This window comes from Gracilinanus agilis, chromosome 3 (assembly GCF_016433145.1).
Source record: "Gracilinanus agilis isolate LMUSP501 chromosome 3, AgileGrace, whole genome shotgun sequence".
NCBI lineage: Eukaryota > Metazoa > Chordata > Mammalia > Didelphimorphia > Didelphidae > Gracilinanus > Gracilinanus agilis.
Window position 1 is genome coordinate 455923129 of NC_058132.1, and position 22245 is coordinate 455945373.

Sequence of the window (22245 nt, forward strand, 5' to 3'; positions counted from 1 at the left end):
GAATTAATAGCATCAAACCTATAGAGTTGTTGCAAGGATCCAATGCTTTAATACATGTAAAGCATTTTTCAAACCTCAAGCCACTAAATAAATTTCAATTATTGTTAATTAGTTTCTCAGCCTAGAAACCTTAGAACTTTAGAGTAATATAATAATATTATTTTAGAATTTGCTTTTCATTGTCATTGTCACCTTTTTTCTAGATTCTCATCTCTTCACACCTAGTTTACTGTTATGACTTCTTACCTGGGTCTCTTGTCTTCTGTCCTATACCTCTTCAATTCAAGGTGCATACCAATGTCAGAGTAATCTTCCCCAAATACTACTTTTATCATCTCATTTTCCTGCACAAGAACTTAAAATGGCTATTTCCCTTCATAGAGAGTACAAACTCATTATCCTGACTTTCAGATCTCCATAAGCTGGTCCCATGCTGCTAGTCAAATTTGATGTACCATGCTTACTCCACATATAGTAAAGCTGGTCATCAGGTCCTTTAAATATCATCCCATGTTCCATATTTTTCCTGCTTTGCTACTTTTGCTCATGCATTCTACACTCACTGTGGAATAACATCTTTCTTTACAACCATACCATGAAATGACTTCAATGGATATTTATTATTTTTTTTAACTTTTTTTTAAATTTCAAACCCTTAACTTCTGTGTATTGATTTATAGGTGGAAGAGTAGTAAGGTTAGGCAATGGGGGTCAAGTGACTTGCCCAGGGTCACACAGCTGGGAAGTGTCTGAGGCCGGATTTGAACCTAGGACCTCCTGTCTCTAGGCCTGACTCTCACTCCACTGAGCTACCCAGCTGCCCTGCTAAATTACTATTGATTAATTATGTAGCACCTCCTCTGGGCTTTCTCCAAGTTGCACTCACACATTGTGAACCCAAAAGGTAGTTGCAGACCTCAGCTTCAAGGGTATACCTCTGAGGGATTTATGAGAAAGAATGCTATCCACATCCAGAGAAAGGACTGTAGGAGTAGAAACACAGAAGAAAAACAACTGCTTGATCACATGGGTCAATGGGGATATGACTGGGGATGTAGACTCTAAACAATCACCCTAGTGCAAATATCAATAATATGGAAATAGGTCTTACTCAATGACACACGTAAAACCCAGTGGAATTGCTCATTGGCTACAGGAGGGTGTGTGGGAGGAGGGAGGGAAAGAACATGATTCATATAACCATGGAAAAATATTCTAAATTAATTAAATGAAAATTTAAAAAAGGGTATACCTCTGTGGGGTATAGCCTTTCTAAAACAATTTATAATCCACCATCCCCAACTGATTTGATTTCCATTAAGAGAAACTTGATTGCTAGGATTAGCTTTCTCCTGGGTTCATAGAATGCAGTTTGTGCTCAGAGTTCTGTTCTTGGAGGCTGCTTCATCCCTTAAATAATTGTTTTTCTGTTTCTATGTTTGTCTGGAGTATGTGTTTCATACCTGTTAGATATAGCTCAAATGCACTTCACACTCTCTTCAAGGTCTTAACAAAGGCATGTGTTAAGATAGCATTCTAACATTCTCTCCTAGTCCCCATAAACTTGTGGTACATGTTCCAGTAAATGTGTGGAGTGTCCTAGTGAAGTGTGGGCTCACACTTAGTTTATGATGGTAGTGAGCCATATTACTACTTCATACTACATATAAAAGAAAGCTATATGGTCAAGGCATTTATAACTATGGTCTAGTGTCTTTTCTCATCAAATCCTTATTTTCTGTCTTAGAATCAATACTATGTATTGGTTCTAAGGCAGGAGAGCAGTAAGGGCTAGGCTGTGAGGTTTAAGTGATTTGTCCAGGGTCACACAGCTAGACAATGTCTAAGGCCACATTTGAACCCAGAACTTACTGTCTCCAGGCCTGGCTCTCTATCCACTGAACCACCTAGCTGCCCCCATCTAGTGTCTTTTTCTGAGTGATTCAATGAACAGAATACTGTAGATAAAATGCAGTGGATACAATTAAAAAAAAATCTTAACTTAAATTTAGCCTCAGATTTTTTACTAGCTGTGTTTGGGCAAGTCATCATATCTATCTGTCTTAGTTTCTTCATTTGTAAAAAGAGGATAATAATACCATCTGCCTATGGGGTTGTTGTGACTACAAAATAAGATCATATCTATAAAATACTTTGCAAATCTTGAAGTGCTGGATAAGTGCAAAATACTAGCAATTTTGTAAATTCTTCACTCAGCTCCACTTGAGAGTAGGATTTCTTCTGAGTGTTGTCTCTCAGCTAGGTTCCTAAGGTTTATGTTTCATTCTATAACTTGATTGCTGGGATTAGCTTCCTTTTGAGTCAATGAAATGTGGTTTGCACTCAGAGTTCTGTACCTGAAGGCTGCTTCATCCCTTAAATGACTACTTTTTTGTTTCCATGTTTGTCTGGAGTGTGTGTCTCATACCTGCTGAATGTAGCTCAACTGTGCCTCAAACTCTCTTCAACAACTGCTGAATGAGGTTTCTCCATCTAGACAAGTCACTGCTAGATGCCATGGCCAATGAATGGGTGGGGTGTGGGGTAAGGGAGTCTCCTTGATGGAATGCCATCCAAGATTTTCAAGTTTAAAGCCCTGCAGAGGAATATACAAATTTTTCTCATCTAATGGAGTCGTTCCTTTTAATGAAAGTTACATGGCCCAGTGGATAGAATGTGGGACTTGGGGATAATACTTTATATTTCAGGATCGTTGTAAGGATCAAATGAGATAATATTTGTAGAGTGCTTAGTCAAATGCCTGGTGCATAATAAGTGCTAGGTAAATGTTAGCCATTATTATTAATCATAATAACTATTTATGATTACTTTTAACACTTTATTAATACTTTTTGATTACATTCTTGTCTTTTTCAGGGAGAGTCTTAAATTATTTGTAATAATTTATATGTTATATATTATATATCATATAATAATTTAATAATAAGGTATATATGTGTGTGTATACCTGTATATGTAGACAGCAAGTAAGTGGTAGAGCATATTCAAAGTATATGTAGGTGTATATAGATGCACACATATACAGTGTGCCACATGTACAAATCTCATGCATACACACATGCAAAATAGACATCCATGTAGGTATGCACATACCACACACGGCATATTTTACACATGTGTACAATACACACAGCCACATGCCTATATATTTTATACACACATACATACATAGCAAGTAAGTGGTAGTGTATATACTTTGTATACAAATACAAATTATATCTATATACAAAGAATACATATCACCACTTACTTGCTGTGTATATATGCTACCACTTACATGGTAGTTAATTGCAGTTAATCGCATATCTATATACAAATACAAATTATATCTATATTCAAAGTACATATACCACCACTTACTTGCTGTTTATATATACTGCCACTTATGTGGCAGTTAATTGCAGGAAAGTCACTTTATCTCTTAGAGCTAGTATAATGGGAATAATACTTCTTACTTCATAGAATCATTGTAAGAAAAATACCTTTTTAGGATTTCTGGGAAGATAATGCAGAGAGAGATCCCTAGGGAGCTTGATTCCTCACTATTTCTTTCAAAACTAAAAATAGGGATACCTAAAAAGATAGAATTGTTTGTGATTTTCACAGGAAAATAAGAACTCATCAAAAAGGTAATGAGAAAACAAAAAGAACTCTGACACAATTTAAAATAAAGGATGTAATAATGGCGTTTAAGAAGGAAGGGGAAAAACCCTTTGGGGGGGAAACTGAGGTGGGTTCCGGGGGAGGGGGGAAGAGGAAGAGAGGGGATGATAACTTGTTAAGTATTTGAAAAACTTGGTGGAAGAATGAATAGTCTTGTTTTGCTACAGGGCAGTAATGGGTAGAAGTTGCAAAGAATCTCATTTTGTCTGGATGGAAAGAGAATTTCCTAAGGACTAGAGTTATCTGAAAGAGGAAAGGGCTTTCTCAAGAGGTAACGGGTTTCCCTTTCCCTTCACTGGAAATCCTCAGTTGACAGCTAAATGCCTTCTTTATGAAACACATTGTAGGGATTCTTATCAGGTATTGATTGGAATGGAAGGCTTCTGATATTCTTTCCAGCTAAGATTCTGTGATTTTAAAGTCTTGCTCATTTTTCTAAACGAGGTTTAGCTTTTGGTCTTACTTCATCTATATAATTTCTTCAATTACTTCTGCTTTTATACAATAGGCAATGGGGATCCATTGAAGGTTTTTGAGCACGGGAGTGCTCAAAATAGTTCTCTATTATCTGGGATCAGTGAACAGGATAAAATGGTCTGGAAGAGAGAACGGTAACTAGAAATAGGGAGATCAGTAAAGAAAGCTATTGTAATAGTTAATAATAGTTCAGACAAATGTTTATGGGCTCATAGAATGAATTAAATTAGGAGCAGTGTTAAAGAAATAAAGGGCATTTATGACAAAGGTATTTCAGAGGAGTTGGTGATAGTGTTGGAGGCAACAAAGAAGGATGAGTTGAAGATGACTTAAAGATTTTTGAACCCAGGCAACAGTCAACATTTATTAAGTAGTGCCAATTCTGGTGCCATTAAAGTAGAAATTCTCTCTGCTTTCAGGAAAATAGTTTCAACAGAGCCTAAGTAGGACAGAGTGATCAGGGATTCAGCCTAGGTTAGTTGCAGGATCTTAGCAATTAGCAGAAATTAAAAACTCTGACCTATTCAAATTCTCGCGTATTTCAGTCTATTCTTTTTCTTCCTTTCATACTCTAGTATTATAAGCATAGGTATATGTCATGCAGAACAGGAGTTGTGGGAAGGTCTTAAAAATGGACTTATAGAAATAAGTCTGCTGAATGGAAACATTGCTGTTCAACACTGTTGAAGGTCTCTACCCTTTTCACATGTCAAATCTTCCTATCGTAGGCAGTGTTAGGGATGGAGGAAGATAATAGAGATAGGCTATGGTGATCATATCTTGGTTACTGAAACTGTCTCACATTAATGGCTTCCTGGCAAGAAGTATGGATCTCAGAGAGGAAAGGAACCCTGGAGAAATGAAGCCATCAGAAGGACATGGTGTCAGTCTTCAAATATATTTAGAATTATTATATAGAAGAAGGATTATACTTGTACTGCTTAGCCCCAAAGGACAAAACTAGGATCAATAGATGGAAGTTATAGAGAAGCATATTTTGATTCAACATAAGGAAAGTATTCCTAATAATTAAACCTGCTCCAAATCGTAATTGGAGATTGGAGTCTCTAAGGACTAGTGATGAGAAATGGGTGAGGATAGTAAAGTGGGCAGAAATGAGGTCCCTATTACAAAGTGTCTTCAAGTGGAGCATAGATGTTTATAATTTGAGTGGCATTGGATTAGATGACATCTGAGGTTTTAAAATATTCTATAATTATCAAAAATTGTCAAAAATTGTTTCTACGTGTAACTAAAAAGTTAGAAAAAAATTAAAAATAAATTCTATGATAATGTCTATTATTCTATAATGAGAGATGTTATGTACTATGTTTGTGGGAAGGGCCACCATTGCAATTAGAAATACTGGAGAAGTAGAAATTGAATTAATTGAATTAATTGAATTCTCAGAAATGAAAATTCTATTCTAGTTTGATGTTTATATAATCATATGTTTTTCTGTTTTTATTTCACCATTCCATTCATTTGACATTGTTTTAAAAAGATAATTAAGAGTTTCCCCACTTTCACCAATTCTTTTGACTTTTTCTACTGAATCCCAAAAAGATGAAAACAAAAGCAAGATGAAGTCAGATTACAATGTAAATATAGAGTCGGGACATGTCCTTAATACCAATCTTCTGATCTTTAGGAATATTTTGCATCTAAACACATGGTTTTGCCTGCAAAATAATTGGACTCCTTTCCATTCTGTTCTCCCATCTTTCTTTTTCTGAAATTGATAATTTTTTTCTTTTATTTATTTTACAGTATGCCTGGAATGAAAATGAAGAATACTTATTCAAGGCAATGGTGGCTTTTTCTATACGAACATTTTCCAACAGAGAAAAAATAGAGTAAGAAAATAGTTGAAATTTCAAAAATTCTTTTATTTTATTTGCAATAGTGCCTTTTTTCCACAGATCACTTTTTAAAAACTTACACTTTTAATTCAATACCAGTCAAATTACCAAAAGTTACTTTAGAGAACTTGTTAAAATTAACAACAAAATTCTTTTGGGAAAACAAAAAACCTGGAATTTCAATAGAAATGATGAAAATAAGTTAGGATGAAAGGGGAATAGCACTTGAAGACCTCAGATTATATTATAAGGGTGCAATCATCAAAACTACCTGGTTTGGTTAAAAAAAACAAAAACCGAGAGGAATAGACTAGTGGGTAGACAAGGGAGATTGAAAAATGATAGAATTTGATTACCTAATGCTTGATAAAGTGGAAAACATAAGGTACTTGGGGAAAATCTCCTAATTTATAAAATCTACTGGTAAAACAGAAAGCAGTCTAGCAGAAATTCAGCTTAGACTAGTACTGTACATCACCCTCTATAATACAACATAATATTTTTAAAAAATATGTTGAATATTTATTTATTTACTTAAAATTTTTGTTAAATTTTGATTTCTGGATTCTCTCTCTCTCTCTCCTTTTCACACCTCCCAAACCCATGGAGAAGGCAAACAATATCATGTCAATTATATGTGTGAAATCTTGTCAACCATTTCCATATTAGGCATTTGCCCTCAGAGTTCATCATCACTCTGGAGCTGGATAGCACTTTTTTCATCATGGATCATTTGGAATTCTCTTTGACTATTGTATAGATCAAAATAGCCAAGTATTTTACAGTTGATCATCATTACAATATTACTCTTTCTGTGCACAATGAACTCCTAGTTCTTCTCACTTCACTTTGCATCAATTTTATATAGATGTTGTCATGTTTTTTTCTGAACTCCTCTCATCATTATACAATAATACTCCATCATAATCATATACCACAACATGTTCAGTCATTCCCCTAATGATGAGCATCCCTTCAATATCCAGTCCTTTGCCACCACAAAAAGAATTGCTATAAACATTTTTGTACATACAAGTTTTTTTCCTTTTTCTTTTTTTATTTGATCCAGCAATACAAATACAAGGTCTGTACCTAGATCTTATAGTGGTATGGTTTGTATGTATATACATATTATGCACAGCTATGCCCTTTGGGCATAGATCTGGATTGTTTTCCAGAATGGTTGGACCAGTTCACCATTCCACCAACCATTCATTAATGTATCTATTTTTCCTCATCTCCTTCAGCATTTGTCATTTCTTATAGGCATGAGGTAATACCTCAGAATTGTTTTAATTTGCCTTTCTCTAATTGATAGTGATTAGAGAATTTTTAATGACTATAGATAGCTTTGATTTCTTCTTGTGAAAACTGCCTGTTCATATCCTTTATCATTTATCAATTGCTCTTATTTTTATAAACATGACTCACTTTTCTATATGTTCTAGAAATGAGGTCTTTATCAGAGAAATTTACAGTAAAATGTAGTTTCCCTGATAATCTCTTTCAATAAAGTTTAATTTTTTTTTAAACCCTTGTATTTCGGTGTATTGTCTCATAGGTGGAAGAGTGGTAAGGGTGGGCAATGGGGGTCAAGTGACTTGCCCAGGGTCACATAGCTGGGAAGTGTCTGAGGCCGGGTTTGAACCTAGGACCTCCCGTCTCTAGGCCTGACTCTCACTCCACTGAGCTACCCAGCTGCCCCAATAAAGTTTAATTTTGCTTTTGTTTTGTCTGAAATCATGATTGCTACTCTGCCCTTTTTGCTTCAGATGAAGCATAATAGACTCTGCTCTAGCCCTTCATTTCAACTTTTTATGTCTTTCTGACCCAGATGTATTTCTTGTACACAACAGATTGTTGGATTCTGGTTTTTAACCTATTCTGTTTTCTATTTTCATTTTAGGGGTTAGCTCATTCCATTCATATACACAATTATGATCACCAGTTATGCATTCCGTCCATTCCATTTTTCTCTGTTTATCTCTCTCTTTATCTTGTCCTTCCTCAAAAGTCTGTCATGCTTCTGATCACTACCTCCCTTAATTCTTTCCATTTCCACTCCCCTTTCTACCTCCTGACCCCCCATATCTCTTATCCCCTTCCCCTCCTATCACCTTATTGTGTACGATAGAATACTTAGTGAAATGTGTTTATATATTCTTCCCTTTTTGATCCAATGCCAATGAGAGTGATGTTCAAGCATGGCCTGCCACTCCCCCTCATTTTCCCAAAAGCTCTTTGTGTATCTTTTATGTGAGAAAATTTCACCCATTTTTTTCCCTTTCCCTTTCTCGGAGTGTATTGCTCTTTCTCACTTTAACATTCTTTTCTTAGACATCATCCTAACATAATTCACTCAGACACATTCCTTCTGTCTATCCAGACTCTTCTAACTATGCTAATAATGACTAAGTTCTTAGGAATTACATATATCATCTTTCTATATAGGAATTTTAAACAGTTTAGCCCTATGAGTCCCTTTTGTTACTATTCCATATTTACTTTTATCTGCTTTTCTTGAGACTTATTTTTGAAGGTCAGATTCTCTTTTCAGCTCTGGTCTTTTCATCAGAAATATTTATAATTATAATAAGTTCTCTATTTCATTAAATATCCATCCCCTCCAAAGGATTACGTTCAGTTTTGCTGAGTAGGTGATTTTTGTTTGTTATCCTAGCTCCTTTGCTCTCCAGAATATCATATTTTGTATCCTTTACTCCATTAACATGGAAGTTGCTAGATCTTGTGTGACCCTAACTGTGACTCCTTGTTATTTAAATTATTTCTTTCTGGATGTTTACAATATTTCCTCTTTGACCTCAGAGCTTCAGAATATCCCTGAGAGTTTTCATTTGGGGATTTGTTTCAAGAGATGATTGGTAATTTCGTTAAATTTCAATTTAGCCTCTGGATCTAAGATATCAGGGTAATTTTCCTTTATAATAATTTCTTGAAAGATGATAGTTAGGCTTTCTTTTTTTTAAATCATGGCTGTCAGGTAGTCCAGGAATCTTTTATACAAAGATATTTTATTTTCCCAATTACATGAAATAACAATTTTCAATGTACTTTTCCCAAAATTATAAGCTACAAATTGTCTCTCTCCTTCCCTTCCCTCTCCATTCTCAGAGATGGTAAGCAATTTGATCTGAGTTTTACATGTATTATCATACAAAACATATTTCTATATTGTTCATTGTTGTAAGAGAATACTCATATAAAACCCAAACTCCAAAATACAACCATAAGTAAACAAATGTGAAAAACAGCTTTGATTTGCTGCTAACTCCAGAAGTTCTTTCTCTGGGGGTAGATAGCATTTGTTGTCATAAGTCTCTTAGAATTTTCTCAGATTATTTTATTGCTGAGAATAGTTAAGTCTTTTAGAGTTGATCACCGTACAATATTGCTGTTATTTTGTACAATGTTCTCTCATTCTTTTATTTTGCTTTGCAGATCTTTCCAGCTTTTTTTGAAATCTTCTTGCTTATCATTTCTTATAGCACAATTAGTATTCCATCACCAACATGTAGCACTCTTTATTGAGCCATTTCCAATTGATGAACATTTTCTCATTTTCCAATTCTTTGTCACTAAAAGAAGAGCTGCTAAAGATATTTTTGTACAAATAAGTCCTTTTCTCTTTTTTATGATCTTTGGGTTATAGATCCAGGGGTAATATCACAAGTCCAAAAGGTATGAACATTTTTACAGCCCCTTGGGCATGGTTCCAATTTGCCCTCTAGAACTGTTGGATCAGTTTATAACTCCACCAACAATTCATTAGTGTCCCACTTTTGCCACATCCCCTCCAACATTTACCACTTTACTGTCACATTGACCAATCTGATAGATGTTAGGTGGTATCTCAGCATTGTTGTAATTTGCATTTCTTTAATCGAGAATGATTTAGAACATTTTTAAACTATGATTATTGATGGCTTTGATTTTTTTATCTGAAAATTGTTTGTTCATAATCTTTGACCATTTTTCAATTGGGGAATAGCTTGTATTCTTATAAATTTGACTTAGTTCTCTATAGATTTCAAATATAAGACCTTTATCAGAGAAATGTGTTATAAATTTTTTTTACCCAGTTTTAATTTTTTAATTTTATTTTGTTTATACAAAACCCCTTTAATTTAATGTAATAAAAACTATTCATTTTACATCTCTACCTCTTGTTTGGTCATAAATTCTTCTCTTCTCCAAAGATCTGCCAAGTAAACTACTCTGTGTTCCTCTAATTTAGTTATGGTATCACTCTTTACATCTAAATCATATATCCATTTTGACCTTATCTTGGTATAGTGTATGAGATATTGGTCTAAACCTAGCTTCTGCCATACTATTTTCCAATTTTCCCAGCAGTTTTTGTTAAAGAGTGAGTTTTTATTCCAAAAGTTGGGGTCTTTGGGCTTATCAAACACTAGATTGCTAAGGTCATTTACCCCTCTCTATTGTGTATCTAATCTATTCAATTGAGCTACCATTTCTTTTAGCCAGTACCAGACTGTTTTGATGGTTGAAGCTTCATATTATAGACTGGTACTGATATCTGCTACTGATAGACTACCTTCCTTCACATTTTTTTTCATCAGTTCCTTTGATATCCTTGACCTTTTGTTCTTCCAGATGAATTTTATTATTTTTTCTAGTTCTATAGAATAATTATTTGGTAGTTTGATTGGTATGGCATTGAATAAGTAAATTAATTTAGGTAGAATCGTCATTTTATCATATTAACTTGGACTTTCCATGAGCAATTAATATTTTCCCAATTGTTTAGATCTGACTTTATTTGTATGAAAAGTGTTTTATAATTGTGTTAATTTAATTCCTGTGTTTGCCTTGGCAAGTGGATTCCTGGGTATTTTATATTTTCTAGCCTGTTTTTATATGGAATTTCTTTTTCTAATTCTTGCTGCTGGACTCTGTTGGTAATATATAGAAACGCTGATGATTTATGTGGATTTATTTTGTATCCTGCAACTTTACTAAAGTTATTAATTATTTCAGGTTCTCTAAGACTCTTTAAGCATACTGTCATATTATCTGCAAAGAGTGATAGGTTAGTTTCCTTATTGCCTCCTTTAATTCCTTCAATTACTTTTTCTTTCCTTATTGTTAAAGCTAGCATTTCTATTACAATATTAAGCAATAGTGGTGATAATGAGCACCCTTGCTTCACTCCAGATCTTATTGGAAGGGCTTCTAACTTATCCCCATTGCAGATGACACTTGCTGATGGTTTTAGGTACATACTACTTTTAATTTTAAGGAATGACCCATTTATTCCTATACTATCTAGTGTTTTAAATAGGAATTTGTGTTGTATTTTGCCAAAGGCTTTTTTTTTGCCTATATTGAGATAATCATATGGTTTCTGTTAGTTTGTTTATTGATATGGTCAATATGCTGATAGTTTTCCCAATATTAAAGCAGCTCTACATGGATTAACTCTACCCTGCCCAATTTTAGATTTTATCACTAGAAGTGTACTTTAGTAGGGGAGGTTTGTAAGCCATGTGTGCAAAACTGGGTGACAAATCAGAATTGACTGACTGCCCTCTGGGCAGTCCTAAGCAAAGCTTTAGTTGTAATTGGTACACATAAAATGGAAGGAAGGTACAGGAAGTGACAAAAGGGATGGTCTTTAAAAGTGGCCAGAACTTCCTGGGAAGCTCTCTTTTGCCTTGAATTGTACCCTGGAGGAGCTCTGGCTGAGGACCTTGGACTGCTTTCTTTTCGAAGTACCATGTAGGTGAGCGAAAAAGGCTGACTCCTTCCTGGATTTTCTGAAGGGACTAGCTTCAGGAGAGGCCTCCCCTCTTGGGAGAGGCTTTGTGGCTGAAACCCTTACTTTATTCATCACTGGGCCCTTGGATCAAGGCTGAGACCCTTCCAGCTGAGGACTAATTAGCCCTGCCTGGGTTGAGCCAGGGGCCAGAGCAAAATACTTAGAATGTTAGGTTAGATATCTTGCCATATCCTCTCTCTGATTTTCTTACTTTTACTCTCTCTTCCTATTCATAAATAAACTACCATAAAAGTCATTCTGACTTGAGTCTTTCATTTGGAATTAAGTCTACTTAATTCTGGCGACCCTACTCTCTGATAAATTTAGTCTAACCTTTTATTTTTATCCCTTAATATTTCTCCCCCTTACATATATTCCTGATCATAGTGAATAATTCTTATGATACCTAGCTGTAGTGTCCTTGCTAGTATCTTATTTAAAAATTTTGCATCTATATTCACTAATGAAATTGGCCTATAATATTCTTTCTCTGTTTTTTTTTCTTCCTGGCTTAGGTAACAGTGCCATATTTGTTTCATAAAAGAAATTTGGTAGATTCCTTCTCTGCCTATTTTCCCAAATAGTTTATTATTTTTTTATTATTGGGATTGGTTGTTCTTTAAAAGATTGATAGAATTCACTTGTGAATCCATCTGGCCCTGGGGATTTTTTTCTTAGGGAGTTCATTGATGGCTTGTTCAATTTCTTTTTCTGGGATGGGATTATTTAAGTATTCTATTTCCTCCTTTGTTAATCTAGGCAATTTGTATTTTTGTAAATATTCATCCATTTCACTTGGATTGTCAGACTTATTGGCATATAATTGGGAAAAATAGCTCCTAATGTTTAATTTCCTCTTCATTGGTGGTAAGTTCACCCTTTTCATTTTTGATGATGATTATTTTATTTTCTTCTTTCTTTTTTCTAATCAAAGTAACCAATGCTCTATCTATTTTAATTGTTTTTCATAAAACCAACTCTTAGTCTTATTTATTAGTTCAATGGTTCTCTTACTTCCAATTGTATTAATTTAACCTTTAATTTTTAGGATTTTTAATTTAGTCTTTAATTGAGGATTTTAAATATGTTCTTTTTGTAGTTTTTTTAGTTGTATGACCAGTTCATTGTTCTGCATTTTCTCTGTTTTACTGATGTAAGCCTTTAGAAATAGAAAATTTCCCTTAAATGCTGCTTTGCTTATATCCCATAAAATTTGATATGCTGTTTCCTCATTGTCAGTCTCTTCAGTGAAATTATTGTTTCTATAATTTGTTCTTTGATGCATCCCATTTTTTAGCTTTGGATTATTCAGTTTCCAATTAATTTTTATTTGTCCTTCCATAGAACCTTATTGATTAAAATTTTTATTGCTTTGATCTGAAAAGGATGCATTTTTTTTCTGCATTTGGTTGTGAAGTTGTTATGTCCTAATACATTGTCAGTTTTTTTGTAGGTGTCATGTACTGACTGAAAAAGAAGGTATATTCCTTTCTATTCCTATTCAGTTCTCTTCAGAGATCTCTTAGTTATAACTTTTCTAAAATTTCATTCACTTCCTTCACTTCTATCTTATTTATTTTGTGGTTTGAATTTACCTAGATCAGACAGGGGGAATTTGAGGTTCTCCACTAGAATAGTTTTACTGTCTATTTCCTCCTAAAACTCATTTAATTTCTCCTTTAAAAATTTGGAGGTTATACCATTTGGTGCATATGCTTAATATTGATATTATTTCATTGTCTAGAGTACCTTTTATCAAGATGTAATTTCCTTCCTTATCTCTTTTAATTAGATCTATTTTTGATTTAGATTTTTCTGAGATCATGATTGCTACTCCTGCTTTTTCTTACTTCAGATGATGCATAATAAATTCTACTCTAGCTCCTTACGTTTGCTTCATGGGTATCTCCTTGCTTCAATTGTGTTTCTTGTGAATAACATATCATAGGATTTTTAATCTACTCTGCTGTCTGCCTCCTTTTTTGGGGGGTGAATTTATCCCATTCACATTCACATTTATGATTACTGACTATGTATTCTCCTCCATCTTATTTTCCCTTTCTGATCCTGCTCTTTCTCTCTCCTTTTACTCTGTCCCTCTCACAAGTATTTTGCTTTAATCACCACCCTCTACTTCTCCCCTCCCTTCTATTACCCCCACCCTTTTTCTTATTCCCCTCCTACTTCTCTATAGGATAATGTAGGATTCTATACTCAACTGAGTATGGTTGTTGTTCCTCCTCTTATCCGGTTACCACCCTTATCCTTCCCTCCACTGTAATAGTTTTTTGTACCTCTTTAGGTGAGATAATTTACCATATTATATCTCTCCCTTCCCTTGTCTCTCAGTGCAATCCATTTTTTTACTCCTCAATTTTTTTTGTATATTATATCATCCTAATCAGCTTACTCCCACATCCTCTGTCTATGTGCACTCCTAACTGCTCTAGTTCTGATAAAATTTTTAATAATTTCTAATGCCATCTTTCCATGTAGGAATATAAATGGCTTGACCTTATTGAATCTCTTGAATTTATCTTTTTATGCTTTTCTTGAGTCCTGCAATTGGACATCAGATTTTCTGTTTAGGTCTGGTCTTCTCATCAGTAATGCTTGGAAATCTTCTAATTTGTTAAATAACTATTTTTCCCCTTGAAAGAATATACTCAGTTTTTCTGGATAGAAGGTTCTAGGTTGTAAACTTAGCTGTTTTGCCTTCCAGAATATCATATTCCAAGCCTTCTAATCCTTTTATGCAGAGGCTGCTAAGTCTTGTGTAATCCTGACTGTGGTTCCATGATAGTTGAGTTGTTTCTTTCTGTCAACTTGTAACATTTTCTCCTTAGCTTGGGGCTCATGAATTTAGCTATAATATTCCTGGGAGCTGTTGTTAGGTGATTTATTGCAGGAGGTGACCTGTGGATTCTTTCTATTTCTATTCACTTCCTTTATTTAAGAATACTGAGGCAGTTTTCTTTGATAATTTCTTATGATATAATGTCTTGGCTTTTTAAAAAAATCATGGCTTTCAGATTTTCCAATAATTCTTAACTTGTATCTCTTGTATCTATTTTCCAGCTCAGTTTTTTTTCAATGAAACATTTTATGTTTTCTTCTGTTTTTTTTTCTTTTTTTTTCTTTTGTTTTATTGTTTCTTCTCATGAAGTTATTAGCTTCTAGTTGCCCAATTCTACTTTTTTAAGAAACTATTTTCTTCCATTAGCTTTTGAACCTACTTTTTCATTTGGTCAGTTATACTTTAAAAAAAAACTCTTTCCTTCATTGGGTTTTTGTGCCTCTTTTTCCATTTGGCCAATTCTGCTCTTTAGGCTATAATTTCCTCCTTGTGTTGCTTTCATTCTTTCCCCCCTTTTTTTCTTTGCTTCTCTTAACTGATTTTTTAAAAAATCCTTTTCGAGTTCTCCCAGAGCCTGAGACCAATGCATATTTTTCTTTGAAGCTTTGCATGTAGCTGATTTGCTTTCACTCTTCCTTTCTGAGTCTGTGCCTTGCTTTTCTTTTTCTTCATAACATTTTCTTATGGTTAGGTTTTTTGAGGGGAGATGTTTGTTCATTTTCCCAGTATTTTTTCTTGACTTGCATTTTTATTTTAAGGGTGGGCTCTATTCTTAGGATAGAGAAGACACTCTCTTAAACTTCAGTTTTTCTTTGCTGCTGACCTTAGATCTATTTCTGGAATTCTGAAAATTTTAATTCTTCCAAAGTAGTATGATGCCATGGGGGGTGAGAGCTCTAAAAGCCACCTCCCAAGGCTGATTTGATCACTCCATGGAACTGCTGATTGTTTGCAGAGTTCAGAGCACCATGAGCTGTGGTGGGGCTCAGGGTCTAGCCAAAGGCTTGAACAGGGGCTTTGGGTTTGATCAAGTCAGACACCCTATGATCTGCCTTGCCCTGGAGCTTTTAACTCCACTTTGAGTTTGGGTAGGGTCCCTGAGCCTCACTTTGGTTTTATACAGACCAGGTATACCATGGACTACCTTGCACTGGGATTCAGAATCTCATTGTGAGCTTGGATGTTGGCACTTGGTCTTCCCTTGGGCTCGCCCTAGCTAGGCACCTTGATAACTACCTTGTACTTGGGGCCTTGGGAGGGACCTAGAGCCTCTTTCTGGGCCTGCACCATATAGGCACACCACGAAATACTCTGTGCTGAGGCTTGTGGCCTCACTGCAGGTGTGGGATGGGGCTTAAAACTTTAAGGAGTGTGTGTGGGGTTGTACTACTGTTGGCCTAGCAGGGTCTCAGGATCTTGATTTGGGCCCATGTTCAGAACCTGGAACAGTAGATGTAGTGTGGTGGGTAGGGGACTTGCTGTCGGATTTTATCAGTACTCCATGGTGGGGCCTTGCTGCAGGCTGTGCTTCCTTCTCACTCCAGTGAACCAGACCCTGTCTACTTTTCAAGTTGTTTCCTGCAGGAAAGTTGCTTTATTCTATCCCATTGTTGGTTCTTTCACTCCAATACTTATTTTGAAGCATTTAAGTTTGATTGAGAGAATTCTTTGAGTAGTTTGAACTTTCCCTGCCTCTATTCTACTATCTTGACTCTATCCCTGGAAGTGATCCAATAATTTTTAAATGATTTCTCCTCATTCTGTTTTCCAGGTTAGTTGTTTTTCCAATGAGGTATTTCACATTTTCTTCTATTTTTTTTCATTCAGTTGACTTTGATTTATTTTTTTCATCAAGTTTCATGGAGTCATTAGCTTCAATTTATCCAACTCTAATCATTAAGGACTTTTTTTTAAATGATCTTTCACACTTCTTTTTTCACTTGACCGATTCTTTTTATGGATTTTTTCTTACAGTGAATTTTTGTACCTCCTTTCCCATTTGGTCTATTCTGCTTTTAAAAGAATTCTTTGCTTCAGTGAATTTTGTTGCCTTTTAAAAAAAACCATTAGGCCAATTCTGTTTTCTTCAGGATACTTTTGTGCCTCTTTTATTAAGTTGTTAATTCTCTCTCCAAATTTTCTTGCATCACCCTAATTTCTTTTCCAAACTTTTCCTCAATCATTCTTATTTTTTCCAGGATTTCTTACTGATTTTTTTCCCAATTATTTTCACATTGTTATCTTCTTTTTAGTTTATGTCTTGGTCTTCCCTGTCACTGGCATACCTTTTTAGGTCAAGTTCTTTTTTTGTTTGCTCATTTTCCCAATCTATTTTTCAACTTGGAACTTTATGTTCAACTTGGGTTCCCTGGTAGTGGGGAGGCACTGTCCCAAGCTTTAGACTTTTTTGTGTAGCTGTTTTCAGAAGTAGTTCTGGAAGTCTGCAAGTTTTTGGTACTCCTACGGTGGTGTTATGCTAGGAGAGGTATAGTCCTTGATACCCTGGTCTACACTCTTTTCTTTTGCTACTGGCTGCAAGTATTAGTGCTCTTCTTGCCTCTGAAACTATGACCAGGGCCCCTGTTCCCTTTTGACCAAACATAAGGACTCCTCTCCATCCGGGAACCACAACCCAGAAATGCTTATGGATAATAGAGTTGCCAATCAGTGACAGCTGCCCTCAGAGCCAGAAAAGCATCCCCTTTAATTTCTTTATGACTAATTTTCTGACTCCATTACTATCTTTGGGCTGAGAGCTCCTGAAGCTGCTGCTGTTGTAACAACTTGCAATGCTCACTGTTGGTGTTCCTCCCACTCTGAGCTTGTGCGCATCCTGGCTTTATAGACCTTACTTGTGAACCTCCAAGGTTTTCTTAATCTGGAAAATGTTTACCTCTGAACTTTAGTTGATTCTGCCACTTCAAAATTTGATTTGAGGCATTATTATATATATAGGGAATGTGATGAGAATTCAACTGGGTCCCAAGCTACACTCTATCATTTTGGCCATCCCTAGTTCACTCTCAAAAACTATCTTAATTAGTCAGCTTAATAAAATTTTCAAATAATTGATTATTTCTTTCCAAGTCCCTTATTTTAAGAAGATAGTTTATTATTATCAGTATGTTATTGGCTTTCTTCTACCACCAAGAGTGAATATCTATCTGTGTGTAAGGGAAAAAGGACCATTTTCCTCTCCCTACTTGTATTTTCCCTTTAGTCTGGTATTTGCTAAAAAAACCAAACAAAAATAATTATTCTTCAACTATTAGTACCTTGGATGATTACCCTGAACAAAGAATATATCAAACTATTCTAATTACATTTAAGAAAAGATTGAGATTGTACAACTTAATTCTAAAATATTACATATGCAGAGAAATAGGATTTTAGAGCAATTCCTCTTAAAGTGAATCAAATGTGTTCGCCTAGGCTTTATGAGGTACATAACTATTTGAGTCTAGGTAAATGAGATAGAAGCAGTATTTTCTAGGTTCCCTGCCATGTGGGGTAGGGCAGCTTTTCCCAAGGCCAAGCCATGTATTCTAGGCTAGCTTTTACTTAGGTAGGGTAGACTAGTATTTTCTCCTTGTTATTACATTAGTCCAGAGACCAGGGCTTGAACTATTGACATTGTTTCCTGACAACCTGAGTAGGAAGCAAGTTAGTGCATGAGAAGTTATGAGCTCACAGATGCAAGGAATCTATACTCAATTGAATCAATGTTGAATCCTTGCTGAATATCCTTTCCATGATATAGTTAAGTAAATTTGTTTTTCTTAACTATTAGGTGAACCTCAAGTGTCTCATTTAATTTCATTCCAGTCATGCACTTGAACCATTAGACTGGTCTGAATGTGGGCTTTCCAATAATATAGTAACTCTTCTGATCAACTTTACCAGAATTCACATTATAAATCTTTCTCTTGTTCTATGATTTCTTAAGAATTTGACTAAAAAATCTCTTTACTTTTACATCTAGTACTCATCCATTCAATAAATCTTAATCTAATTAACTATAACCTTACTACTTTTTCAGTTTTTTAATCAACTAGTGCTTTCAGTAATACTGATAGGGAATAATTCTGAGTAGCATTTTATGACCCTAATGGAAACCTTTTGACAGGTAGTCTGTGATGATAATATAATATGGTGCTTAAAGCTGGCTATTTAATTAGGTTTGCTTGCCACACTCAAAGAAATGGTCCTATTTCACCGAACAATTTTTTAATATCTTAGTACAAAGATTGTAAGACTTCCTAGATTTGAAGAATAAATTTCATTTAGTTAGTTATGGAGATAAAAAGAAATCTCATTGTCCAGATGTAAAGATATTATTTATAGTATAATTATGCCACATTAAATTATTCTTTAAAAAACAGAAAATTTAGCAGATACTACATCATTATAATTAACATGACTAAATCTTTAAGCATCCACTGTGTCTGAGACCCTGAGACACTTGCATGATATAGAAAACACTTCTAAGAATTACTCATAGTTTCTGACTTCAATTTATGTGCTAAATCTCATGCTTTAATGTCTTCCCGCTTCAATGACTTTTCTTATACATAAGACTTGGACAAAAGCATAGCTATTCAGCATTTCAGAAAGGAGAACTGATGATTTCCCATTGTCTCAAGGATAAAATACAAACTCCTTTGACATTTAAAGCCATATATATTCTCCCTCTAATCAATCTTTCCAAGTTTACTACTCTTTGCACTCAAAATTCCAGCCAAATTCATCTAGTTTCTAGTCTCTATATTGGATATTCCATTTTTGGTTTCAATGTCTTTTTAAGTCTATCCCCTATGTCCGGGGTGTGCTGCTTCCTTATTGTTGTTGTGTAGTTTTTGCCTAATTCTTCAAGACTCCTTTTGGGGCTTTCTTGGCAAGATACTAGAATAATTTGCTATTTCCTTCTCTAGCTCATTTTACAGATGAGGCAACTGGGGCAAACAAGGTTAAGTGACTTCCCCATGGTCACACAGCAAGTAAGTTTTTGAGGCCAAATCAGAAAGATGAGTGTTCCTGACTCCAGGCTTGGCACTCTATCCACTGAGCCACTTAGCTGTCCCATCTTCCTTACTTTTTAGACTTTCCATTTTCCTCCAGTGCTCAGCATATAGCCTCCTCAAAAGGCCTATCATTCCACCTCCATTTCTAGTCTTTCCCTCTTTTATTTATCTTTATTTGCATATAGTTTCTAATTATTTATCTGTGTACATGCCATCCATGATAGCTCCACCCCAAGTAGAAAATAAATTTCTTGAGGCTAGAAAAGATTTTGTTTTTGTTTTGGTACCTCACTGTTAAGTACAGTGCCTGGTACCCTATAGGCACTTAGTAAATGATTATTAAATGAAAAAGTGTGAAAAAAGAGTGAATATGTACATAGGGGTATACATGCATATATGTAGATACATGCAAAATCAATAGGTATGGATATTATAAACATATGTGTATTTATGTAATATCTATATATCTATATCTATATATATACAAGAATCTCTCTCTATATATAGAGAGAGATACAATGAGAGAGAGAGATATGAGAGAGAGATATACAAAGAGAGAGATTATACAATGTATATGCAAATTTGTAATATCAACCACTAGACCTTAGATCATAGTCCATTTCTGTTTGTTTCAGTTTAATCATTGCAATCTGGATTTAAACATACTGGTTTTAAATTTGTTCTTTGTTAATATCTTTAACGAAGGATGTATTTTCAAATAAATACCACAAAATCATGACATCTTGTTGGTCATCTAATCTTATTTCATCATTTTTGAAAATGAAGAAAATGAGAACAGAAAAGTTAATGACTTGTCCAACATCCCATAGCTAGTTAGTGGCACAGCTGGGAATAAATAGTAATTCACATTTTAAAAACAGACATTTTAATTATTTATTAGCAGATTGTACTCTTTGTACAGAGGCCCAGAATTGTGTCTGGATCTTTCAGACAATCAATGATACTTCTGCTTTCATCCAATGGCTAAAAGCTCTGGAGTTTATCAAAGATATATTCACAAATTCCTTAATACTTAGTTATATGCACATTTAATCAATTTATTTATATACATATTTATATTTATTTATATATTCTTATTTATATCATAGATGTTTTATATTTATCTATTTACATACATACTTATATTGCAATAATATTTATTATATATATTTGTTTTTATCATATATAAAGTTTAATATTGTGTTATATTATATTAGTATATATGTTATATTAATTTGTTTCTATATATATATGTTCTATATTACTATGGCACCCAAGATTCATTTATTGATTTATGATTACATAAACTGGGTAAGGGTAGAGCATAACTGTTACATGTAATTTTTAGATCTTGATCTCATTGAAGTGAGCCCTTCCTCCATTGTGTTCTGGTTCTCCTCCACTTCTCTGAATGTTCTCCTCAAACTCCTTTAATGCATCACTTATTTCCTGCACCCCTTAGGACGCATACTCAGGCTTTCTCCCCTTCTTCCTCCATACTCTTTCCTGTTGACCTCATTAGTTACCATGGGTTCAATCAATTTTATGTAGAAAACTCCCTATACATCTGTAATCCTAAATACATAAGGTTGTTGTGACAAATTAATAATATGTTAAAGCATAAGCCCTATGTCAGCTATTCCATATATAGTATCTAGACCTCATCTTTCTTCTGATCTCCAGTCCTTCTTCACCTGTGAAACAGTTCGACTTGGCTGTCCCAGAGTAACTTCAGACTCAACATGTCTAAATAGAATTAATTATCTTCTAAAAAATCTATCCATTTTCATAATATCTTTATTTTCTGTCTAGGTGAACCCCAGACTTTCAGTCACCGAGGTTCAAAACCTACAATTCATTTTTCACTCTTGCTTACTCTCTCATATCCAATCAATGGTCGAATCTGGTCCATTTTATCTCCATGGTATCTCTGGCATCTCTCCTCCTCTATTTACATAGGCACTGCGCTAGTTTAGACTCTCTTGACTTCTTACCTGCACCACAGCAATAGTTTCCTCATCATTCTCTCTGCCTCTAATCTTCTCCATCTTCAATTCATCCTTCACAAAGAGCCAAAACAGATATGGTAGAAGTACTCAAGAAGCTTCAGTGACTCTCTATTATATCTTTTTTTTTAATTAAACATTTATTAATATTCATTTTTAACCTGTTTACATACTTTATGCCCCTACTTTCCCCTTCACCTCCCGCTCTCCCCCTACCCATGGCCGACGCACATTTCCACTGGTTGTAACATGTGTCCTTGTTCAGGGCCCATTTCTGTATTGTTGATAGTTGCATTGGTGTGGTAGCTTCAAGTCTACATCCCGAATCATGTCTGCCTCAGCCCATGCGTTCAAGCAGTTGTTTTTCTTCTGTGTTTCCTCTCCTGCAGATCTTCCTCTGAATGTGGGTAGTGTTCTTTTCCATAAATCCCTCAGAATTGTCCTGGGTCATTGCATTGTTGCTGGTACAGAGGTCCATTACATTCGATTTTACCATAGTATATCAGTCTCTGTGTACACTGTTCTTCTGGCTCTG

General features: G+C 34.8%; 1 protein-coding gene across 1 annotated transcript in view; it reads left to right on the forward strand.

Moving 5' to 3' along the window:
* The window catches only part of CLTRN (collectrin, amino acid transport regulator), a 111260-nt gene that overhangs the window by 24544 nt on the left and 64471 nt on the right, over positions 1–22245 (forward strand). Inside the window, exon 3 of the mRNA XM_044670354.1 lies at positions 5932–6017. Within this exon, the coding sequence (XP_044526289.1) occupies positions 5932–6017 (86 nt within the window). The remainder of the gene's footprint in view (positions 1–5931; positions 6018–22245) is intronic.